The sequence below is a fragment of the Lonchura striata genome, chromosome 5 (genome assembly GCF_050655825.1).
Source record: "Lonchura striata isolate lonStrDom1 chromosome 5, ASM5065582v1, whole genome shotgun sequence".
Classification (NCBI taxonomy): Eukaryota; Metazoa; Chordata; class Aves; order Passeriformes; family Estrildidae; genus Lonchura; species Lonchura striata.
Window position 1 is genome coordinate 21,019,718 of NC_140707.1, and position 21,524 is coordinate 21,041,241.

Sequence of the window (21,524 nt, forward strand, 5' to 3'; positions counted from 1 at the left end):
GGACGGCGGGGGAGCGGAGGGCGGGGCGGGGGCGTCGGGATGGCGGTGCCGAGCCGAGGTGAGCTGTGTCGCGATAGCAACGCTACAGCGACACGACAGCCTTTTCCGGGGCACCGGGGGGCTGTCTCCCGCCGTGCTACAGGTGACCTCTCGCGGGGGAACACGACTAGAGCGAGGCGGGGCCGAGGTCGAGCCCAGCCCTGTTGGCATATCGCGACAATCCCGACACGCTGCGGAGATCCCGATGGCGCCGTGAGCAGGGGCTTGGCGCATGGGCGGGCTGAGGAGCACCTTGACCCCGGGAAAAATGTTTTCCTGAGGCCGAGAGACGCCTCGTGGAAATCCAGATCTTTGCTTCAATTTAGGAACTGCTGGGATTCAGAGGAGGAAAAATGTCATCCTTACAGTGGTCAAAATTATTAATTTCCAACCCTTTCACAGAGGTCAAAGTTTGCTTCCAAAACTTTAAATTTCTGCCCTGGGTAGGCAGAAAAAGGTGGCTGAGAAAATTTTTGCCGAATTCGAAGAGAAAAAAAATCCTCATCCCAAACCTGTGCAGTGAGGTGCTCTGGGCAATGTTAACCACATCTGCTGCCTTTAATAGTTTCATGTTAAAAATTAAACCATTTTGCTAGAAAATGGGCCATGTTCCACCTCAAATCCCCATTCTCAGTGTCACTCTAAAATCAGCATCAGTCTGGATAGATAAACAAGATTTTGTTGGGTAAAGCACTGAAAGGATATATTCAGGTGGCTTAATGATCCCTCTTGACTCTGGTGTGCTCTGGGGTTTCAGGTTTATCCCTGTGAAATGTCCCGCTCACTCTGCGGGAGGCAGCACATCCTCAGGAACTGTGGCTGCCATCCCTGCCTGGAACAGCTGCAGGAGGCTCACTGCCCTCTCCTAGGAAAGGATTAAAGAAAGAAGAGTTCAAATATAAAGCTGGGGAACTGCCCTGAGGGAATTCACTTGGAGTTCCCTGTGGGAATTCCATGACTGACTATTGTACAATTCAGCATCAGTGGTGTAGCTGCAGTTTTGGATATTGAATGAACATGGAATCATGGAGCCCTGGCATGGTATGGGTTGGAAGAGACGTTGAAACTCATCCAGTCCCACGTCCTACCATGGGCAGGGACACCTTCCGCTATCCCAGGCTGCTCCAAGACCCCTGCAACCTGGCCTTGGACACTGCCAGGGACGGGGCAGCCACAGCTTCCCTGGGCACCCTGTGCCTGGGCGTGCCACCCTCACAGGGAAAAATTTCTTCTCAGTATCAAAGAAATTCCCCCTTGTCCTGTAACTCCTAAGTGACAGGATGAGTGAGGGGAGCCCCCAGTCCCTGTACAAAGAGCTGAGAGGATCAGGTCCAGGAGACATTTCAGATCATGGATACATGAATCACCTAAAATCATGTGCCTGTTCCCACTGTGTTCCCAAACTGGATACTTTAATTAACTGCCTGGAGTTAGGGGGAATTAGTTTGGGTCTAAATGCATAAAACTCTGAGGTGAAGAGGACATTGAGCTCAGGAATCCAGGGATGAGGATGGTGGTGTGACAATGACGAGCTGTCCCTGAGGAGACAGATGAAATGGCCTTTCACAGGTTTACTCTCCCTGGAACAGAAATCCCAACTGTGCAATTCCTCACGTGTCTGAGAGAGGCCAAGAATACTAATGAGCAATTTAAGAGGTACTTTAGTAGTGCCATCATGTTGCATGAGAATTTCATGTGATTTTTGCAGAAAATAATAAGGAAAAATGTGAAATGTGTTGGTTGGATCATTGTAAATACTTGGTTTGATTTTTGTGGGCTGTCAGAAGACAGTGAGGTTGGATGTGGAATGACTTTGTAAAGGGAACTGGTTTGGAGGGATGACATTTGGAGGGATAGTATTTAGAGGAACCTGGGAGCCCTGTGTTCTCCACAAACTTTCTCACAATTTACAAGCAAATGGATCCCATGTTCACCTCCTTCCTGCATAGTTAGAGGGGATGAAGTGTCATCTGCTAGGAAAGGACAGGATGAACAAGTTCTAGATAATGCCTGTGCACTCCTTCAGGCTTTGAAAGAGTCTAAAGTTCCTCACTGAAAGTGGCTTTTCCCAGTAGGGATTTTCCCCATATTATTTGAGGCTTCATCTAGTTGAAAAGGTTATTTTTGGAACCTGAAGTCCACGATCTGGAAAACAATAAATGTTCCTGGGAGATGAAAAAAGATATTCCTCCCAGAATTTAGATACCATTGTTAGAATGTTTCTGGATTTAGACATATTTTCTTCTCTTTATTTTCTCTTTCTTCACGGAAAGGAAGAACATCAGAGATTGTATCCTTTCTGTACCACTGCTCCGTCCATGCAAGAATCCTGGAGAAGACTGCCTCAGGTGGATTCCTACCTTCTGTCCAGCATCTCTGCACAGTGCTGGCTCTGTGCTCCTGAATTTTCTGTCAGTGTCATCCACAGGAAGCACAACTGGGAACATATTGCTTCCAGTGGAAGATGTTTGGTGCAGGTTTAGCTGGGATTTGCCACTGATGGGCTCCTGTTCTTGCAGAAACCTCCTTAGCGCCCCTGCAATTAAGACTTAACCCATTTTCTTAGGAAAGGAGGTTAAAATTTTGATTTATGGACTGGTGGACACACTCCCTGCATCACAGCTCACAGACAGCTGACACAGGTGACAAGGGGTAGTAAAAGCAGCCCTCAATAATAACTTCCTCCTCTCTTACAGTAAGTTACCCCACTTTACTCCTGCCAAGATCCAAGTAACCTCCTAGGAGGAGACACCCTTGGCTCTGGAGATTTCCATGCTTAGAACCTATCTAGTAATTTTTTGCTCCACCTTCCTTCAACTGGAAAAACCCCAAAACCTGGTTCTGTGTTAATAAAATGAGCTGCTCTGGGAACTGGAACCCATCCACGGCGCGTGGGTGGGTTTAGAAGCAGGATGGGCAGTTCCTGTAAAAGATGCCTGGGATGAAATCCCTGCTTGGAGATATTTGTAGGATTTGAAAAAGGCTGGGGGAGAGAGGGGAGTGAATTAAGGCTGTTTCTTAGGAATTTGCATCTCAAAGCTGAGCTCAGACAGGTATGGAGCAAAGCCTTTCCATGCTGTGGGCAGGAGCAAGGCTTGGCTGCTGCACAGAGCCACTTCTTCTCCAAACACAAGTTTGATGGAGTTTGCCAACTCTCTGTCAACTTCCTTAAGGCCAACTAAGAAGTGTGGAAGTAGTCTGGGGGAATGTACACATGCATCCCCCCCCATTCCTCAGGCTAACTGATGCCCCACTACAGTCTGAATAAAATTCCTTAAAAAGGGAACTAAAGCCAAGCTGAAACAGAAGGCTTTTATCCCAGGCTGTGGTGTTTGCAGGCTCAAGTTCCTTCCTTACCCCTCCCCACAGCAGGCATAGCTGGACCATTCAGTATGAAGAGGGAGTGCAGTATAATTTGGGGTTACTGGGAAATGGTGATTTTATGGAATAGATCCCACCTCCATGCTACGAGAAATCCTTGACAACAGTTCTCAGCTGTCATCGCTTCCCTTACACATCCTGCTTTATGTAAATGGCATTTATTACATCTTCTACTTCTTGGCAACTCTTGCAATGATTATTTACAAAAGTAAGTTGCAGATATTGTCCCCAGAGCAAGCTGTGCTGATGCTCAGCTGGGTTTTGTGCTGCTGTGTCTTCCTGCTTTATTTACTCTGGTTTATTCTCTAGGTCAAGTTTTCAGTTATCCAGATGATTTTTTGGCTCCTGATCTTGCTGTGCTTTTCCTTATGGCCATTCTGGAAATGCCTAGATTGTACTTGGGTATGTCATACTATCAGTGCAACTGGAATGTAATCTTTAAACATGAATCATTTGGAGATGGAGTCTGTCAGTTGAGCAGATATTTGGAGACCCCTACACCTTTCCTTTCACTCCTGAGGACACCACAAGCGTCAACACCTTCCTTTTCACTAAGATAGAAGAGTGGGAAGGGCCTCCTGACCTTGTCCAGAGCTTGCTTAAACTTCAAGTCAAATTTTTAAAAAATCCAAATCACTATTAAAATCTGCTCAATATTCCCAAGACATTTATGTGGGGTGGGGCCATTGAATCAATCTGAGTGGCTTTAGGGTTGGATTTATTCTGCTGACTTAAAGCTGTCTGTGTGTTGCTTGGAGCCTGATCCATGAATAAAGAAGTGAGTTTCAACTCTAATGTAGTTAAACACTAAAATCTACTGAGATGGGCTTGGAAATAAGTGCAAGGAAGAGAGAAGGTGCCAGTCATCTGAAGCAGGAATAGATTAGCAGGGAATAAGACTTGAAAATGAGGGTTGGACTCCAGGAGTGCACTGATATCACCATGTTGAGTGCAGGGCTAGGGGGGCTCAGGAAGAGTTTGATGGTTGAAGCCAAGTGCTCAGAACGATGCAGCTTGAGAAGTGAGTCTCTGTGGTAAGAAGAGGTGCCCTGGCTGTCATTATCAACTGATGAACTTATTTAGATTAACTTTGTTTAGTTTTCCTGTTTTGAAATGGATTGTCTATTGGTGTTGGGCTTGTTTGATTGCTGGCAGAACTTTGATTCAGGCTGGTATTTCAATGTATTTTGAGCTTTTTTAGAACTGAGTAAAAGCAAAGTCAGAACCAGGGCCTTTTTTGAGCAGGAATATCCTCGAGTTACAGCTTGAGCTGTTGTCAGAACAAATTGGACTTTCAGTTTCTGTTTCCTTGCAGGTTTCAAGGGTAACCTGACGGAAGCAGAGGTGCCGCTGGGGCTGAGCCTGGGGCTCACGGTGGGCAGTGTGGTGCTGTGTGTGTACCTGCTGCTGTGGCAGACCTACGTGCTGTGGGCAGATGTGCTCCTCAACGCCGTGCTGCTCTCGGCCTACGGGCTCGAGTCGGGGCTCAAGGTCACGGCCATCGCTGCCTTCGTCAGCTGAGCCCGGGCCCTTCCCACACGCCTGCCACACATTCTTTCTCTGAAAGAGTGGGGCTTCATTTCCATTCCTGAATTCCTTTGTATATAAAAACCCTGTAAAGCTTCTCTCTGTTGAAATGAGAAGTTTTGGGGACGTAGATGTCCTGCCCAGGAGCTGTGTGATGCTGTCCACCATTGGCTTATTTATGGGCAAAGGCAAGGGATGAATCGCAAAACACTTAACACTCTGGCATTCACCAGGGGTCAGTACTAAATATCCATTCCCAGCACAGGATAGAAGGCAGTGCTGCTGGCATGGTGGGAGTTTTCATGGCACAGGAGCAACATGCAGCCCAAGTGACACAGAAATTAATCAGGCCAGGGCTCACTTGTGCCTTGCCACGCACACGTCCGTGTTTGAGGGCACAGCTGCTCTGCTGCTCTCATTTGTGTTTCCAGACCTCAGTGGTAATTTCCCTGACTTTAGTAGGGCAGAACCTGATGTATCCCAGCGGGGGAGAGTGGAACTGGGTTTTGTGCATACCTGGAGAGCCAAGCCACGAGGTTTGGCAGCCAGTTCTTACTACATGAGGGGATGTTTGGTTAGACAGGATGGCTTTAAAATGAACAAAACCATTCACCATTCGTTCTCTCTTCTGTCCTGTTTGAAAGTTCAGCAGAATGTTGGTAGTTTTATTTCTATTCAGTGTTTAATGTGCCTATTTCTACTATTTTTAAAATATTACTACATTCAAGTCTTAACTTCTAACTGGTGCAAGTGCAGAGTTTTTTACTGTCTCTAAAATATGTGTTAATGGAAAGCTTTGGGAGTTCGTGGGTTTTTGAAGAAGTCTATTTTCTATTCAGAATTTCCTATTTTTGTATTTATTTATTCATTCAAATAAATAATGATTTAGCTCTAAGGACTGTTTGAAATGCAGAGCATCTTGTTCAGATCTTGGGCTCCAGCTAAATCATCCAGAGGAAGACTTGGGCAAGCCTGGATGTGTGTGGAAGCCTCTTCTGATCCTGATCCTGCTGCTGCGTGCAGCCCCTTCTCCTGCCCTTGGGAGCTCTGAGCTAATTTGCAATCACCAGGGGCTGAAAATTGTGGCGTGCAGGCCTGTGGCACCTCAGCCATGCTACTCTTTGCTTTCTGGTGAGGGTAGAAAGGGACAAAATACACAAGTTCTGTGGAAGGGCCCAGTTTCATCCCTCAGTCATTCAGTAGTTGTACTTGATCATCACAGAGGACTTTTTTAACCTTAAGGATTCCAGTACCTAAAGGGGGCTTACAAGAAGGAGAGGGGTTTTTCACAAGGGCATGTAGTGACAGGATTAGGGGGAGTGGTGTCAAGCCAAAAGAGGATTGGTTTGGATGAGATGCTAGCAAGAAATTCATGACTCAGAGGGTGCTGAGGCTCTGGCACAGGTTGCCCAGAGAAGCTGTGGCTGCACCTGGATCCCTGGCAGTGTCCAAGGCCAGGTTGAATGGGACTTGCAACAACGTGGTCTAGTGGAAGGTGTCCCTGCCCTTGGCAGGGGGATGGAAGGAGATGAGCTTTAAAGTCCTGTCCAACCCCAACCTTTCTACTCCCAGGCCAGTTAACAGCAAGTTCTGTCCATATTACCCACCTGACAGTGACAGTCAGAATATCCACTGGAACAAATCCCCTTGGACAGATCACAGCAGCAGAACTGGGGCTAAGGAGCACCCAGGAAATGGAACAACCAAATTCTTCTGTGCTTAATCTGCCTGAATGGAACCCCCACCTATTTGTCCTCTCAGAAGTGCTTGGCATGATGGAATGTGCCATCACATGCTTGTTCCAAGGAGTGACCAACATACCGAGCTGTCCCTGCCCTATTAACGATCAAAGCACACAAGCAAAACTCTTCCTGGATGGGCACAAAAAAAAAAAGCACAAGCTTTTCCTGGTGTTTGTACCTGCCTTACATGAAGGTCTGCCCACAGAACAACTGACAGGTTCTAAAAGGAATATTGCAAGGTGGAATTTTTACCTGAATGCAGGTGATACAGCAAACAGGGTCCACACAGATTAATGTTGAATCACAGCCCCTGTGCTTCACCTTCTTGGGTGATCACCACAAACAAACACAAAATATGAATTATAAAACATGGTGAACCCTTTGTTCCTTCCCCATCACCCAGGTGAAAAACAAGGATCAAAAGAGTGCCAGTACTTGGTGATAGTGAGGCATGGGGTAAATATGCACATAGGATAACAAACATGAAGTTTTAGCTCATTTCAGGGCAGGGCCTGATGGCTGCAAGTGCTCAGAGCCCTGGCTGGCTGTCAGTGCCTGCTGGGGTCAGCTAGCACCAGCCTGGACTTGCATTCTCACAAGGGCCAGACAGCTCTGGTTTCAGTTTTCCAGTTCCAGATAAAATTGTCCATGGACTCTTTCATGGGGTACTGCTGCTGCTGACAGCCCTGTGCTCCATGATGAAGGATGAAGCCTGGAAGCTTCAGACAACTCCTTCATCCCAAGTATTTCCAGGCTTTCAATAGGAATTGTGTTGGTTTCCCTGATTACATGGTGGCATCTTTCAATGCTGAGCTGGTACAAAGACCCAAAGTGAATCAGCTTCAGAGAGTTTCCCTTACCAGGAGCTCCTTTCCAAACCATTCCCACTGCTTGGAGAAGCAGGGCACACATAGTGAAGCCATTGATGACATTTGCCAGACATACAATCGCTGGAGCTTTTAATTACGAGGCCCAGCCCTTCTGAAACAGGACAAGCAAGTTGGATGCAAACAGCATTAAAAATTTAGAGGAACACATATTTTGAGGAGCTGGGTTTGGGTGGTGTTTACTCGACAAGTCTTTGTTCTTGAGCCATCACAAGGGTGTCTGCCGCCAACCTGATTTAAAAGGCTGATCCCAGGAGGCAAGTCAGCCTCCTGGGATTTCCAAATTGGAGATACTGGGAGATAGGGTATTATGGGTCCGTGACTTTATGATGTCCCTCTGGAGTGGCCTCTCCAGTAAAGGAAGGAGGCTGAGGACATGCGCTCAGTTGATTCCACACCTGGGAGCCACGCCAGGAACCATCACCATACCACAGGGTGATTCCCGCCTGCCAAACCATTCCATGATTCTCCAGTTGCCTCTGGCCCACCCCCACCGGCACCAGCTGTCAGGTGGGACAGCTGGGAAGGTGTAATAAGCTCAGCTGTGGTTTTCTTCCCTGCCCAGAGGAAAAGTTGCTGCCTCTGCAGAGCAGTTAAGAGATTTGCTGTGGGGCACAGAAGCTCACAGTAGCCCTGTCTTCATTGTGAATGTGGAGCTGGATAGGAAGCAGTACCTTAAAATACCATCCTGTCATCTCCCTGTTTGCATCCTAGGAAAGTCAGCCCAACCCAGCAGTCCTCCTGAAACACCCCAGGGAGTAAGGAAACAGTTCAGGGAGTAGGGATCTTCTGCACAAAACCTTCTGGCTCTGAGGCTCACAAGGCTCCAACACAGCTGACATTCCCACTGCATTTCTCTTGTGCTGGACTGATATCCCTTCCCCTGCCTGGTACAGCAGGCATTCCCTAAATGCTGCTTTCCCTAGGACTGGCCGTGTTTTCACAATATATTCCCTGTGCTCCTGGCGAGGAGGATGACGAGGCGCGGCACTGGGTGGGAGTGTCACACCGAGTATCGACTCGTGTTCTCCCGCAGTAGGAGAGGCCGTGGTCCTGCCAAACCCGAGCTGCCGAAATGCCGACTGTCAGGCAGAGAGCCGCTCTCCCCCTGCCCGCCCGGCTCACCCGGCCGCATTCCTCCCGCAGCAACTCACCGGGGCGGCTCCTCCGTGCGCCTGGACCCGGGCCAGGCCCTGCGCTGGGCATAAGCCCCTCAAAGAAACCCACAGCAGCGGGGAACTCAGCAAATGTCAAGCTAAGGAGTTTGGGCTTCTGCCAGACCGCTGTCCTGATGGGGAAGCTTTTCCTTGTTTCTTTCCCTAGTGTCACAGTTACAGCTGTTTCCTCCCAGGGCCGGCGACACGGGGTCTCACTTCACATGTACATGGCAGGGGTTCAACACACAGCGTGGGCATGGTGGGGAAGTCTGCAGACACGTGCACATCCATAAAAACACTCTCAAAAGCCTCAATTTTAGAAGAATGTCTAACCAGAATTATCCCACCCTGCCATTGGTATGACCCAGCTGATATCTTCCCTGCCAAGCACACCTTCCACTATCCCAGGTTGTTCCAAGCACTGTCTAACCTGGCCTTGAACAATTCCAGGGATGGGGCAGCCACAGCTTCTCTGTGCCAGAGCCTCAGCATCCCCACAGGGAAGAATTTGTTCCCAATATCCCATCTAAACCTACTATCTTTCATGGAAGAGCTGGGGCAAAATGAAGGGCTTTATGGCTACATAACCCCAAGGAGCACAGTGCCACAGAGCGGGTGTCCCCAAAGGGGACTCTGCTCCACACCCCGGATTGTTTTGGGGCATGTGAGAGAAAGGAGGCTTTGCCTTTTTCCTCCATCTCCCAGCACCTTTCCCTGCCGCAGACGTCGGGACAGACAGCAGGCAGGGGCGATGCTGGAGGAAAACAAGCCGCGAGCCAGCGCTGAGGAGAGCCCCGGGCTGCACAAAAGGTGCCTTGTTCCCCCCATAAGGCGGTCGGGCAGCATGCCCCCTCCCTCACCAGCGATGGAAAACTGAGCTCCAAGCACTCCTTCATCTCCCCTCCCCACCTTAAACCTTCCTATTGGGTACGAAATGTTCTCGGGAGCAAGAAACCCGAAGTTTAACACGTCCCTCCTGGGCTCTTGGTCGCCTTGCCTGGGGAGTGGGCGAAGGCTGCAGCAGCCCCCGGCGCTCCCGGGGCCACCGGCTCCTGGTTATACAGTAACCTGTTGCTCCGGGTCCCAGCTCCACCTCTCGCTGCCTCCACATCCCTCCCCTCCTCTCTCCTCTGCCAAGGAACCTCTGTTACCTGCTCTCAGACACCCGGGGCGAGCGGTACCGGGAGGAAAGGGCAGCGGCGAGCCACGGCACAGGGACCCCCAGGCCGGGGTGCCGGGTGGGCTCTGCCTCCCACTCTCATTCAGCGTTCGGGCATTGGGCTCATAGCCTGTGCAGAGAGGACACGCAGCTTGACTGCTGGAGAATGGCAGCAGGATTTAAGTAGGAAGGCACGGAAAACTGGGAGAGAACTCACGGGAGCTGAGCGAACTGCGGGAGACGAGAGCGGCTTCTTAGCACCGGTGAGTCTCTCTTTGCAAGTCCGAAACCTTCATCCCCCTCCCCAGCTTTTATCCACTTCAAAAGTCTCTCTGATTCTGCTTTGGAGGGAGAATGGCTGGAGAGGGGTTGTGGCTGGGAGAACTATCAGTGTACTTTTCTGTTGTTCTAGTTGAGAAATATGAAAAAACCGTACTTTTCATAGCATTGTGTTTTCTGCGTTTTTTCCCCGTCCTGGTGATTCCCCACCGGGTAAGATCCAGTAGGTGGCACTTTCTTGGCAGCAAAATGTCTATCTGGCACAGAATGAGGCTTTTTTTCCTGTTCCTAATGAACTCTGGAGACGTAGTTTTGAGCAGCTGTTTGTTTGCAAACCTCGGGGTTTCCTCTTTTGGGGAAATCCGTTGAATTTCAGGCCGTTCCTCACCAGGCCCCTCAAAGAGCTGCTGGTCTTGGTGGGCAGGGTTCACCACCCGATTTCAGCACGGAGGGAAGCTCGGAGCTGCCCTGTTGCCTCTCATGACAGCTCTGCCTCCTGATGAGATTTCATCTACGTTAACAAGTCACAGCATTCCTGTCCCCTTTCTCTTATTTTCCTGGAAAATGCCGGTTCAAACTCCACTGAGGACAAGGCTCAGGGACAAATTATGTGACTGACATTATTTTCAAATACTGGAAATAACTGTGACACAGCACAGTAGTAAAATCCGGTATTTGCCCTGCTATAATTAGGGCAACGGGGAGTTAACACTTGTGTTGCTGGGCTGCTCCAAAAGCAGGGATCAGATCCACCAATAGTTGCTCATCCAGGAGTGTCAGAACATGGCTGGTATGTGTCCCAAAAAATGACTTTCTCTGAGTAAAGAAGTGACAGACAGAGGCTCAGCCCCCAGCTGATACAGCAGGGACCCACGCACGGTTTTGCTGACGGATGCCACAGGCAACAACACATTCCTGGCTCCGTTTTGCTCTGTGAGTTTTATGTTGATTAAGACGGAAAATTAGTCCTTTACAGACAGAAAGGGCAGGCAGCAGTGCTGAACCAAGGAGCCCTTTAAAACAGGACTGGGAAGAGGGAGTTGAGATCACTGTGGGAAGGTGTCTATGAGAGGCAAAGGTCGTTGGTTGGCCATGTTTAAAACCAAGGCTTGAATTGGTGTTTGGGACAACACGATAGCTCAGATCCACCGTGGTCAGGCCTGCATTGTTCCTGCTGTTGGTTTCTGCAGCTGAAGCCTTGGAAGGAGCTCGTGTTCTTCCAGGTATATCTCTTTAGGTGGTCTAGAGCAGGATCTACTCCGCTGTACTCAGCAGGGCAGGGTGGGTTTATTATATAATCATAGAGCTTAGAGGAGCAGGGGATGTTTTTGGGCACCCAAGGAAAAGTTTGGCACCAGCATTATTGAACTGGCTGTTGGTGAAGTCCCGGGAAGGGAGCAGCTGCAAGTGACGCTGGAGAATGGCTGTGACGTGTGTGCACTGCTCGTGTGGGGCCGTGGAGCAGTTTGACAAGACAAGCTTTGAGTCCTTGGCTTTCTGCCCCTCTGCTATCATCCCTGATGTCAGGGTGGGCACAGACACCATGAGAGAGGAGGGCAGCTGGGATCCTGCTCAGCACCAGGAGGAAATGTCTTCTGAGCCACAGAATAGGTATTGCAGGGGCAGACAGAATGTGCCTCCAGTGCCCACCTTTGCTGACTGCAAACCACTCACCAACAGTCAGGGTGACAAAGCCTATCCTTGAGCCTGAAATAGCCCTGCAGATCATTGCTCCTGGGTCTCCATCTGCCCAACTCCCATGGATGGTGTGTTGGGTCAAGGGCAGGACTAGATGATCTCAAAGGTCTCTTCCAACGATGAAGATTCTCTGAAGGACACTGCAGAGCATATGCTGTCTGTGGTGATGTCACAGCAGCCACCATTTTGTCAGGCTGTGACAAATTGTCATGGCTGCCTGCCTGGATTCATCCGAGGGCATGAAGAGACAGGGAAGGGTTGCTTAGGAGGAGCTCTGGCCTGCTTGCTCTGCTCTGGTCACTCAACCAAGCTGTAAGTCCTGAGAGGAGATCCTGCTGGGGCATGGTTGCAGGGCCAAACCTGCCAGAGGTTTGTTGGCATCTGCCCCTGGATGAGATGGCTTGGAATGTTCTAGAAAACAAAATGCTTTTCATAGGGTCACAGGATCATTCAGGAAAAAAAAGATTCAGAAGAGATACTAATGCACTGTAGGACTTGGGAGGTTTCAGTCCTTGTGGCAAAAAAGAGAGGAGTGAAACAGGGAGAACAAATGCATTGGCTTGTGTGGGCTTGAGAAACATCCATATGAAATAAGTCCTGAGTGCGTGGAGGACTCTTGGAGTATTATTCCCAGAGGACTGGATCCGGGGGTGCTGCTTTGGAGCACTTTCTGTCATACTCTTGGCTTTCTCCCTTCCATGCCGTGGTCTGTCTGAAGTGCCGGGCCAGGGCAGGTTTGTGGTTTTGAAGAAGACTCAGTGTTTTAGTCCTTGAATGGGGCTTATCAGGGCTCATAACTCCTTTCCACAAGTGCAGTCAGCAGCGCTGCCCTTCCCTCCAGGGTGGACAGGAATGTGCGGCCTTTAGCCTGTGAGTTCGGTGTCATTTGCAATAAAAGAATCACCCTTGGAAAATACTCGAGCCTAGCCTAGTGACCCCCAAACAGAAGTGCCAAGTAAAGTCCACAGATTTGCTGGAGTGACAGGGATGGCCTCCTGCACTCTGCTAGAGATTTACCAGCAACTCAGTGTCTGCCTAGAATGGCAGCTCCCATGGAGTGCCAACAGCACTTGGCTCTGCCAGCACGGCCTCCTGAACCATCTGTTTGGCCAAGGCACAGCAGTTGCCCAGAAAAATACCCATCTGCCTGCCCAGGAGGTATTCATGTTTCCCAGTCCAAAGGAAGGGAAGAGTGGTACCTCCAGAAACCCTCCCTGGTCATCCGACTGCATTGTAGGAGAGTCCTTGTACTGTCAAAAATGGTGCCAGGCACCGTACAACACCTGAGAGATTCAGGAAACAAGATCCAAAGATCTCAGGCCCAGGAGGCCTGAGAGCAGTTTGGCTCTGGATCTCCACCTGCCCACAAGACCATAGTTAGGAACGCAGCACAGCAGAAAGATTTTAATGGAGTGCAGAGGCTGTGAACAGCATCTCTGTCTGCTTGCAATTGGTTTGAAATGTCAAGCTCAGGGAAAAATATGCTGTTACCCATCCCTAAAGGGGATGAAGAGAAGGGGATCCAGGGAGAGCTGCTCCCACATGGACATGGCCACCTCTGCACATAGATGAGGGTTTGTCTTTTCCCAAGGCAGTGAGAGTTTTCCAGTCTCCTGGGCTGGTGACAGTACCGCCTCCAAAATTGAAATGCACTATGCCAGGGGGCTAACCAAAAAAGTCCTGGCATTTTACTTCCTGGTAATCCAGATAAATTAGGAAGAATTGCAATTAAGAAGGGAGGGAAGGGTGTGTAGCTGAGCTGGACCGGTTTGGAGATATTTCCTATTCACCTGAACTGCAATTCCCCAGGAAAGCCCAGCCCGTATTCCCATTCCCCAAGTGCTTCCAAGGGCATTACTGCAACGTGCTCACTGCCATTGAGGATCTGCTGAGGAACAGAACAAAAGCTTCCAACCCCCTTAAAGAAGTGGGGAGTCACAGGCTCTGCCTCCTCAGCTGCCCTGGGACAAGGACTAAAGTGCCCAGACAATCTGCTGGGGCCTTGATTTGGTTGGAAGCACCAAGTGAGGACTGGTGGTGCCTGTTCCTGCAGGCACAGTGGGATCCGGAGACCCTCACAAGGCAAGAGGCTGGTTGCAGACGCTGGGCTGCTCCAGCCTGTCTGGCACAGAGCTAGACCCTGCTGGGATGCTCTGTGCCCTTACATCCATCCCTGCCTTCAGAGGAGGGTCCAAATCAAACCCTCTCACCAGCATTTCCCACAAAGGGTCTCCTTGTCCTGCTGAGATGGGCAAACACATCTCACATGTGAGAAATCCTCATCTCCAGTGCCAGAGGCACGTTCCCCCATCTAGTCCACACTTGGGGTTTCACCTGTTGAGGCATTAGCCCACCTGTTCTCCTTTCCTTTCCCACTCCCTAGACAGAGCCACAGCTTCTAGCAGCAATTTCAGCTGTAATGGAGGAGCTGAGCACCCTTGGGGCAACAGAATAGGATTTTGCAACAGCCTTGGCTGTCGTGAGGGACAGGTGTGGCACAAATGAGCCCTCGCTGCTCATGGGCCTCCAACCTAGCCTTGCCCCAGGTGAAGGCAGAACTTTCCATGGCTGGTGGAACAGGAACACTCCACATTTGTGGGCTGAGGTCTTTCAGCACTGCCTTGGAATGGGACAGAAAATTTTTCTCTATTATTGGTTTCTGGTTGGGGCACTGACCCCCAAATCTTTCATAATTTGAATTTAAGTTTAGTCCTTCCTGCTTCCTTTTTTCTTTTTTCCCTTCCTCTGTCTTATCAGTCTCAACTTGTCCAGATCTATATCCTACAAAGGTAAAGTGCAGCCCATCCAAATGGCAATAAACCAAAGTTCAGGCACCACAGCTGATTCAGAAAGTGAAGTAGTGCTGCTGGTGGGATGGTGATTGGGATCAAGCTGAGTCAACAGCACCCTCCCCCAGACTGTTTACACCTAGCTTCCCTGTCACTCAAGATGGACCAAAGTGGGAGTCATCTGGGAGCTTACAAGTGTTGGCTGTTGGAACTAGAGCTAAGGGTGGCTCCAGATTCCCTCACCAGCAAATACAAGGTGAATCCCAAATCTGACCCACCTCACTGCTGTGGACATACCAGCAGCTTGTCCTAGTCTGTCACTCATTCCTCATTGCCACCATCAGGACTCTCTTGGGTCAATCCTTGTCCCACCACTGCTGCCAGTCAGAACTGTGACTTGTGGACACAAACTCTTCCAAGTCCTCCAAACTCTTCTGTGCCCTTTTCACAAGGACATGGAGTGACAGGACAAGGTGGAATGGCCTTAAGCTGAAGGAGGGCGGCTTTACATTAAATTTTGGGAAGAATTTTTTCTCTGTGAGAGTGCTGAGGCCCTGGCACAGGTTTCCTAGAGAAGCTGTGGCTGCCCCATCTTTGGAAGCAGTCAAGGCCAGGCTGGACAGGGCTTGGAGCAACCTGGCCTAGTGGAAGGGAGGTACAGGGCATGGTCCACTTCCCAAAAAGGGAACTTTTTTCTGACCCAAACCAGTCAATTTATGACATTATGATAATTAAGGTTTGAGGCTTTCAGTGGTGACTCTATAGAGGCAAAGCAGTGACTTCACTGTTGGTGCTGAGATAAACACAGAGGTGTCCATTTGCCTGAGCCTGAGACAATCCTTTTATCAGTAAATTCACTTCATAAAAACACCAGGGAGAGGGGAAGAGAGAAAGGTAATTGCACCCATGATATCCCTTAATAAATCATAGGCTGGAGCCTACTCTCATTCCTGACACTGCTGGCTCTTAATTATAGTTGTGTTCAGCTGAGGAGACAGAGGAGGAGAGCTGGGCTCTTTGCAGAAGGGAGCACTAATTAAAACCTCTTTTCTCTGGGATGATATTAATATGTTCCTCTGGGGCAGAAGCAAATGGCCTTGTCTGTGGCCATTCCTGCAGGTTAACCTGTAACTCTGACTTTCACACAGCCAGGCAGTTTGTCCTGTTTTTGGTATCTGGTGCTCTCAGCATGGCTTCTGGGCTGAGATATGGGACTTTCAAAAGTTCTTGAAAAATGAAGAGGAATAACATCTACCCAGACAGCCTGTGCAGGTGTGGAGATTAGGTAGTAGGGGTGGCTCCTCAGTCCAGGTGCAGGCCACAAAAGGGTTTTGCACACTATCCCCTGATACATGACACAGGCAGGATTTCTGAGAAGGAGAGGATACCCCAGACTGCACCCAAACAAATCCTCTGATTGGAGTTATGTGGACTTTAACAGATGTGATCCACTTCCCCATGAGAGAAGGGAAGGAGTCTTGTACCACCAGGTACCTGCACACCAGCATCTCTGCTTGATCTCCTGATGGGTTTGAGACCTGGTCACTCAGGCAGGCACATTCCTCATTCACTTCTTTTTCCAGCTCAGGAGAGCAGAAACCCTGCCAAACTGTAGGAGGGGAGTGGTACATCTGAGCCATGGAAATGACACTTTGACTCACTGAAGTCAAATGGCTGATTCTATTATTCTATCTATTTATTCTATGTTTCCATGATTCCCAAAGAGAGAAACTTAGGAATCTCCAGCTGCCCCTGTAGAGTTTCCATAGCAGGGAACCCAACTAGTGAAGGAAGGCTCTAGTTCAGCATCCAGGTAGATGCTCACTCCAACCTGGCATTCAAGCCAGAGTCAAAACACAAGGAAAATATTGGATTGGGTTTTTCCCCCTTGGGTTTTTTTTTACAGTAGAAGGTGCAGGGCAGGAGTGTAAAAGTAGCATGAAAGGCTTTCAGGGATAACTTCAAGACTGTCAGGTTTGCTGTGAGTTGCTACTGCTTGGAAAATAAGTTGATAAAGTTTCAGTAGTTTAAAAAAGCAGGAAAGCTGTGCCTCTGTCAGAGAAGCTCCTGCATGGAGTGAGGCAGGAGCAGGTTCAACAGGATAAACTGAGAGCAAACGTACCAGAGCTGTGCTCATTGCTGGTCTCTGCCAGAATGAGCAGGTAACACCCAAGGTGTGGTTGGGCCATCGGCTGCCCAAGCAATCTCTTGACAAGGAAGCACCTTTTTATGCTGCTGCATCTGCTCTGAGCTAAAAAACAAACCAGGAACAGCCCCTGTATCTGTGACTTCAGCCCTGAAACTTCCAGTGCTCTTCAGCTTGGGAGCGGGACACTGAGATGCTGCTCTTCTTGAGATCTGTGATACAGCCTGTGGCATGGAGACAGGCAATGATGGGACTAGCTGCTTCCTGCTGACAGAGCTGGGGGGGCATCCCATGAAACCAGCAGCTGGTGAGTGCAGCAGGAACAAAAGGAGGTGGCTGAGAACACCATGCAGAGCCAAGCACGGAGCATCCTGCCACAGGCCATTCAGGATGTCCAAAGTTTACACAGCTTGGCCAAATGCAGTTGGAGAAATTCAGGGATGGAAAAGGGTACCGGGAGCTCTTCACTCCCACTGCTGGAGGCTGGGAAATGCAGAGAGACTTCCTGTACTCCCGTCCTGTTCCTGGCTTTTCCTCCAAGTATTCATGAGTGCGGCAGCCGTGTGTGTCCCCAACCTGCCACCGAGCAGAACTGAGGGCAGGTGATGGACCACCCTATATTCAGGCAGCTGTTCCTGGCTCCTCTGGGCCAAGGGGAAGATGGAAGGGAGGAGAGGAGCTCTGGCTTCAGTGACTGCTCAGTGGAAGGAAACGTTGTATATGTTTAGTCACAGCCCAGGAAGGGAGGCCTGAAACCAGCCAAGCAGTCAAAGACCTGCCACAGCCACGTGCAAACTAGACTAGGCAGGTCCCAGAACATCTGCTCCACACCTGGCACGAGCATGGAGACACTCCTGCTCCCTGATCCCTTCTCCCTGCCTGCCAACAGCTGGTGAGCAAACAGTTGAAGGTGAGGAGGATCATGTGAAGAAGGAGAAGGTTATGGGGGAGATCTGGGCTGCCACCATCCTCAGCAGTCTCGTATTTTCCCAGAGCTGCTTCTAATTTGCCCTTGCCAGGTGCCTGTGGCTGCCAGGATGCTGCTCACAGAGGCCATGCTCTGCTCCAGCGCCACGTGGGTGATGGGCACACAGGTCCTTCTCTAATCCTGTCCCAACACTCAAGCTAAAGGAGCACTTGGATAGCTCACGACACCCCTGAGCATCCATGAGTTCATCTGTAGGCCCCTAGGGCAGGATTCAGGAAGACCTGACTGGGAAGCACTAGGAACAGCCCTTTGTCCTTCTCAAACCATAGGTATTCCTGTGCTCTCAGGGCCACCTACCCCTCCCTTCAGAACAACCTTTCCAGAATATACCAGGTTCTCCAGTGTGCATGTTTAGGCACAACTCTGCTTCTGCCAATCTTTTTCTGCTCCAGAGGGGATGCATAAACCTGTGGCTCATTTAAGGATCAGATCCCAGTGACAGTCAGGCCAGTAAGGAGAGTTCAGTGGTTTTAAACTCAGGTCATGGTAAGCACCACCTGGCTCCCCTTTGGCTGCAGGAGCATCCACATGGTCTTTGTTGGCCCCACTGCCAGCTACCCTGATCCTTTTACACACGCCTTGCCCACCTGGCATAAAAGGGATTTCTTGCTCCTTTCACCCTCTCCTCTGAGGATTACAGGGTTATCCATGCCAGAAAGCACCTCAGGAGATCTCCAGTCCAACCTCAAACACAGTCTCTGAAATCAGAACAGGCTGCACAGTTCATTCCTGCTGTTCTTGAAAATCTCGAGGAAGGAGACAACACAACCTCCCTGGGCAAACCTGCTCCACAGTGCTGCGGTTCCCAGAGCAGAAACCCTGTCCTTCATGTGCCCTGCATAGCTTTAGTCTTTGGAACTGGAAATGTCCATGCCAAAGACCCTTTGGGCACACAGGAGTGGCCAGGGAAGCCTTTCCTCTTTAAGGCACTGCAGGAAACTCTTCTCTCCCCTTCCCAACCCTGGAGTCAGTCTGGTTCCCCCTAGCCCAACTCAGACTCCCATCCCAGCCTCTGCATGGACCAATTGTGCTTTTTCCTCCTTGCCCTTGCAAGAGATTAATTTTTTTTTTTTGTGGCAAGATTGTTAAAATGCTTCTGCACTGCAAGATTAGAAACTGCCATTTGAATTATTTTGATAAACCCAGCCTCATACATCCTTCTATTCTATACAAAACAAAGGGCAAAGGGAATAGGGTTTATTTTGGTTTTGGAATGATCTCTCCTGGGACTGTTTTGGTTACTGGGTAACTGGATGTTCAGGCTGAAAAACCCTTCTGTGGTCTTATCCACAGCTTCACTGAAAGCCCAAACACTGGAAATCAACCCAGTGATTTCCTGTGACTGTACATCTTGTCTTCTGACCCCAGAAACAGAGCAGGGCATCTTTCAGCTGGTTGTGAGTTTTTTGAACCAGAACATGATTTGTACCATCCATGAATATTATGGTTCCTATAGGGACTCTGTGAAAACCCAAAAATCTCACCTTTTTGCACATAAAACAAATCAGTGATGGACAGCAAAAGTCCCTTTGCATGAACTCCCATTTCTGCCTTTCAGAAGCGAATGGAAAGGGATAAATCACAATTTTTCCATTTAAACATGGTAATATATATGAAAATATCAACTACAGAAGGAAAAAGCTACATTAGACTACTACTAAAAATCTCAAGTTATGTTTTCAGACCAAAAGGTGACCTAAGCCCCACCACATCTCCAGGAGCCACCACTGAGCTGCTTAAACTGGCTGTTTTCCTTCAGTGACACTCAGAGCTGATTTTCCATGAGCCAAGTTTTAGCTCAAATGAATTGTTACAAATAGCCAAAAATACTCGGACAGGATATGAGTAGGAAGCACAAAATAGGATGGGAAGAGATAGCAATGAATGTTGTCATCATTAGCTTAAAAAGGCTGGAAAAGCCTTAAGTATCAAATTGGATTTTTAAGAGATTAATCTCCTCCCTTAATTCTTCTGCCTCACCCTCCCAGCAAAAAACCCAGGATGAGTTTTACAGCAAGAAATTAAAATTATTGATACTTCCCAAGCCCCAAGCCTCTATTGCTATGGGCAAAGATTTGGAACAGGAGCGGAGTGGAATAGCTCCTCCCTGGTATAGGCAGAGGGAGATGGGCTGCAGCCTTCTCCCTTTCTTTGGGGAAAGATGGGATACGGTGACCTTCTTATACAGGCAGAAAAGGATTTTTACTTCAGATTGACCAAATACTTAGTGCAGATTTACCAACCCTCATCTAACCCCAGAGACTTTGAGCTGACAGTGCTGGAGACAAACTGAAGCTAAATGTGGCCCCCTGTTAGCCTAATAACAGCTTTTCTCTGATAGAGAAAAAGCTCTTGGCACACCAACTGCCCTGCTACATGCCTGAATTTCTGCCAGGGAAGTGAATCAGCATTTCAGGGAGTGACCAAAAATGCCCTTCCTTTAGGAGGAGGTGTTGGAAAGGTCTCTTGGATCTCAGCAGCTCTGTCTTGCTCATGAACCAGTAAGCACGGAGGAGTGCACTGACAAACAAGACTCCCTCTTGCCCCTCCTGAAGGGATGAGGAACCAGCCACACACCCCAGCTTTGCTTGGTGGTTTTCAGCCCAGTTTGGGCTGGCAGTAGCTAGGCAAAGATGGTCAGGTGTAGCGTGCTTTGCCTGGGGCTAAACGTTGGGAATACTGTGGAAAATGAATCTGCTTGCCAAGTGCTTCTATTACGCTTTACAGCTGTCCTGTTAGGGGTAAGGAGGCAGGAATGCTGAGGCTGGCTCTAGGGATTGCACAGGATTGATGTGAGGAGAGCACTGTGTACTTACACATTACAGCAATCATCTAATGGAAAATTAAAACACTTGAGTAGTTAGCTTGAATAGCAAGGCCAACCTGTCCCCTACCTGTACACCCAAACTTAGTGAGAAATGATTGATCCCCGCCAGACAAACCAGGACCACACAGGGGATATCAACATGGTCCCTGTTGGACAAGGCAGCTTTGAAGCTTCTGGAAGGAGCAGTCTTGTGGGTGCTTTGCATAAACAGAACATCATCTTCCAGCATGGATGTGACAGTCCTGAGCTTTGTTCCTGGAAATCCTGCCATGACAAACATCACCCTGCTGTGCATCTTTCCATCACAGCTGTAGCATTACTGCAGGAAACAGTAGGGACACAACAGGAACCCTCATCCCAGCTTTAACCCATCCTCGCACATTCTGGGATGGTTTGGGTTGGAAGGGGCCTTAAAGCCCATCCAGCTCCATCCCCTGCCATGGGCAGGGACACCTTCCCTTAGACCAGGTTGCTCCAAGCCCCATCCAACCTGGCCTTGGACACTTCCAGGGATGGGCAGTCTGTAACCCCCACCGGTGCCAGCCTTTTGCTGAGTCTCCCAGCTGTTCCACAGATGCATTCGAGCTTGGAAAAGCCATCAGAGAAATGTTCCAGCTCTGCAGGAGGTGCACATGAGGAACAGCTCTGAGAGCTGGTGCCTGCAGCCAGGAACACAAGCACACAGCCAATTTCAGGATTTTGGTGTTTTGCCTGAACACAGAGGCAATGAATGCCCTCCTCTGGCTGGGCTCAGACATTATCTGTCCTGTTCTGGAATATGACACGCACAGGCATAGTCCCTCCCTATTTTTACTGGCCTGATCTCTGAGTCCTGATTTTTAGACAGAGCAAAGAAAAAGCTTCCCTTTCATCAAAAGTGTGAAATCCTTCCCACTAGCTGTGAT

General features: G+C 49.3%; 2 protein-coding genes and 1 long non-coding RNA gene across 4 annotated transcripts in view; 2 read left to right on the forward strand and 1 right to left on the reverse strand.

The window, feature by feature from the left end:
• Positions 1-22: 22 nt before the first annotated feature.
• On the forward strand, positions 23-5,842 carry TMEM80 (transmembrane protein 80). Of its 2 annotated transcripts, none has more exons than XM_085580069.1 (5): positions 23-142; positions 2,313-2,329; positions 3,535-3,628; positions 3,730-3,822; positions 4,736-5,842. In XM_085580069.1, exons 1-5 carry the CDS (start codon positions 40-42, stop codon positions 4,939-4,941), a joined length of 513 nt encoding a protein of 170 aa, XP_085436195.1. In that variant the 5' UTR covers positions 23-39; the 3' UTR covers positions 4,942-5,842. The 2 variants fall into 2 exon arrangements, with proteins under 2 accessions (XP_085436195.1, XP_021380431.3); XM_021524756.3 differs by having other exon boundaries at positions 23-58.
• The window catches only part of LOC146767270 (uncharacterized), a 63,675-nt gene continuing 42,731 nt past the window's right edge, over positions 581-21,524 (reverse strand). Inside the window, exon 4 of the long non-coding RNA XR_014955543.1 lies at positions 581-904. This is a non-coding gene — a long non-coding RNA (uncharacterized LOC146767270). The remainder of the gene's footprint in view (positions 905-21,524) is intronic.
• LOC110484992 (EPS8 signaling adaptor L2) overlaps positions 9,659-21,524 on the forward strand; it is a 49,091-nt gene continuing 37,225 nt past the window's right edge. The window contains exon 1 of the mRNA XM_021556027.3: positions 9,659-10,155. The gene's annotated coding sequence lies outside the window, so the exon portion shown is untranslated. The remainder of the gene's footprint in view (positions 10,156-21,524) is intronic.

Coding starts and splice junctions, on each gene's coding strand:
- TMEM80 (XM_085580069.1), top strand. CDS start 40: ATGGCGGTGCCGAGCCGAGGTGAGCTGTGTCGCGATAGCAACGCTACA. Junction 3,629..3,729: donor TGCAATGATTATTTACAAAA/GTAAGTTGCAGA, acceptor TTTATTCTCTAG/GTCAAGTTTTCAGTTATCCA. Junction 3,823..4,735: donor AATGCCTAGATTGTACTTGG/GTATGTCATACT, acceptor GTTTCCTTGCAG/GTTTCAAGGGTAACCTGACG.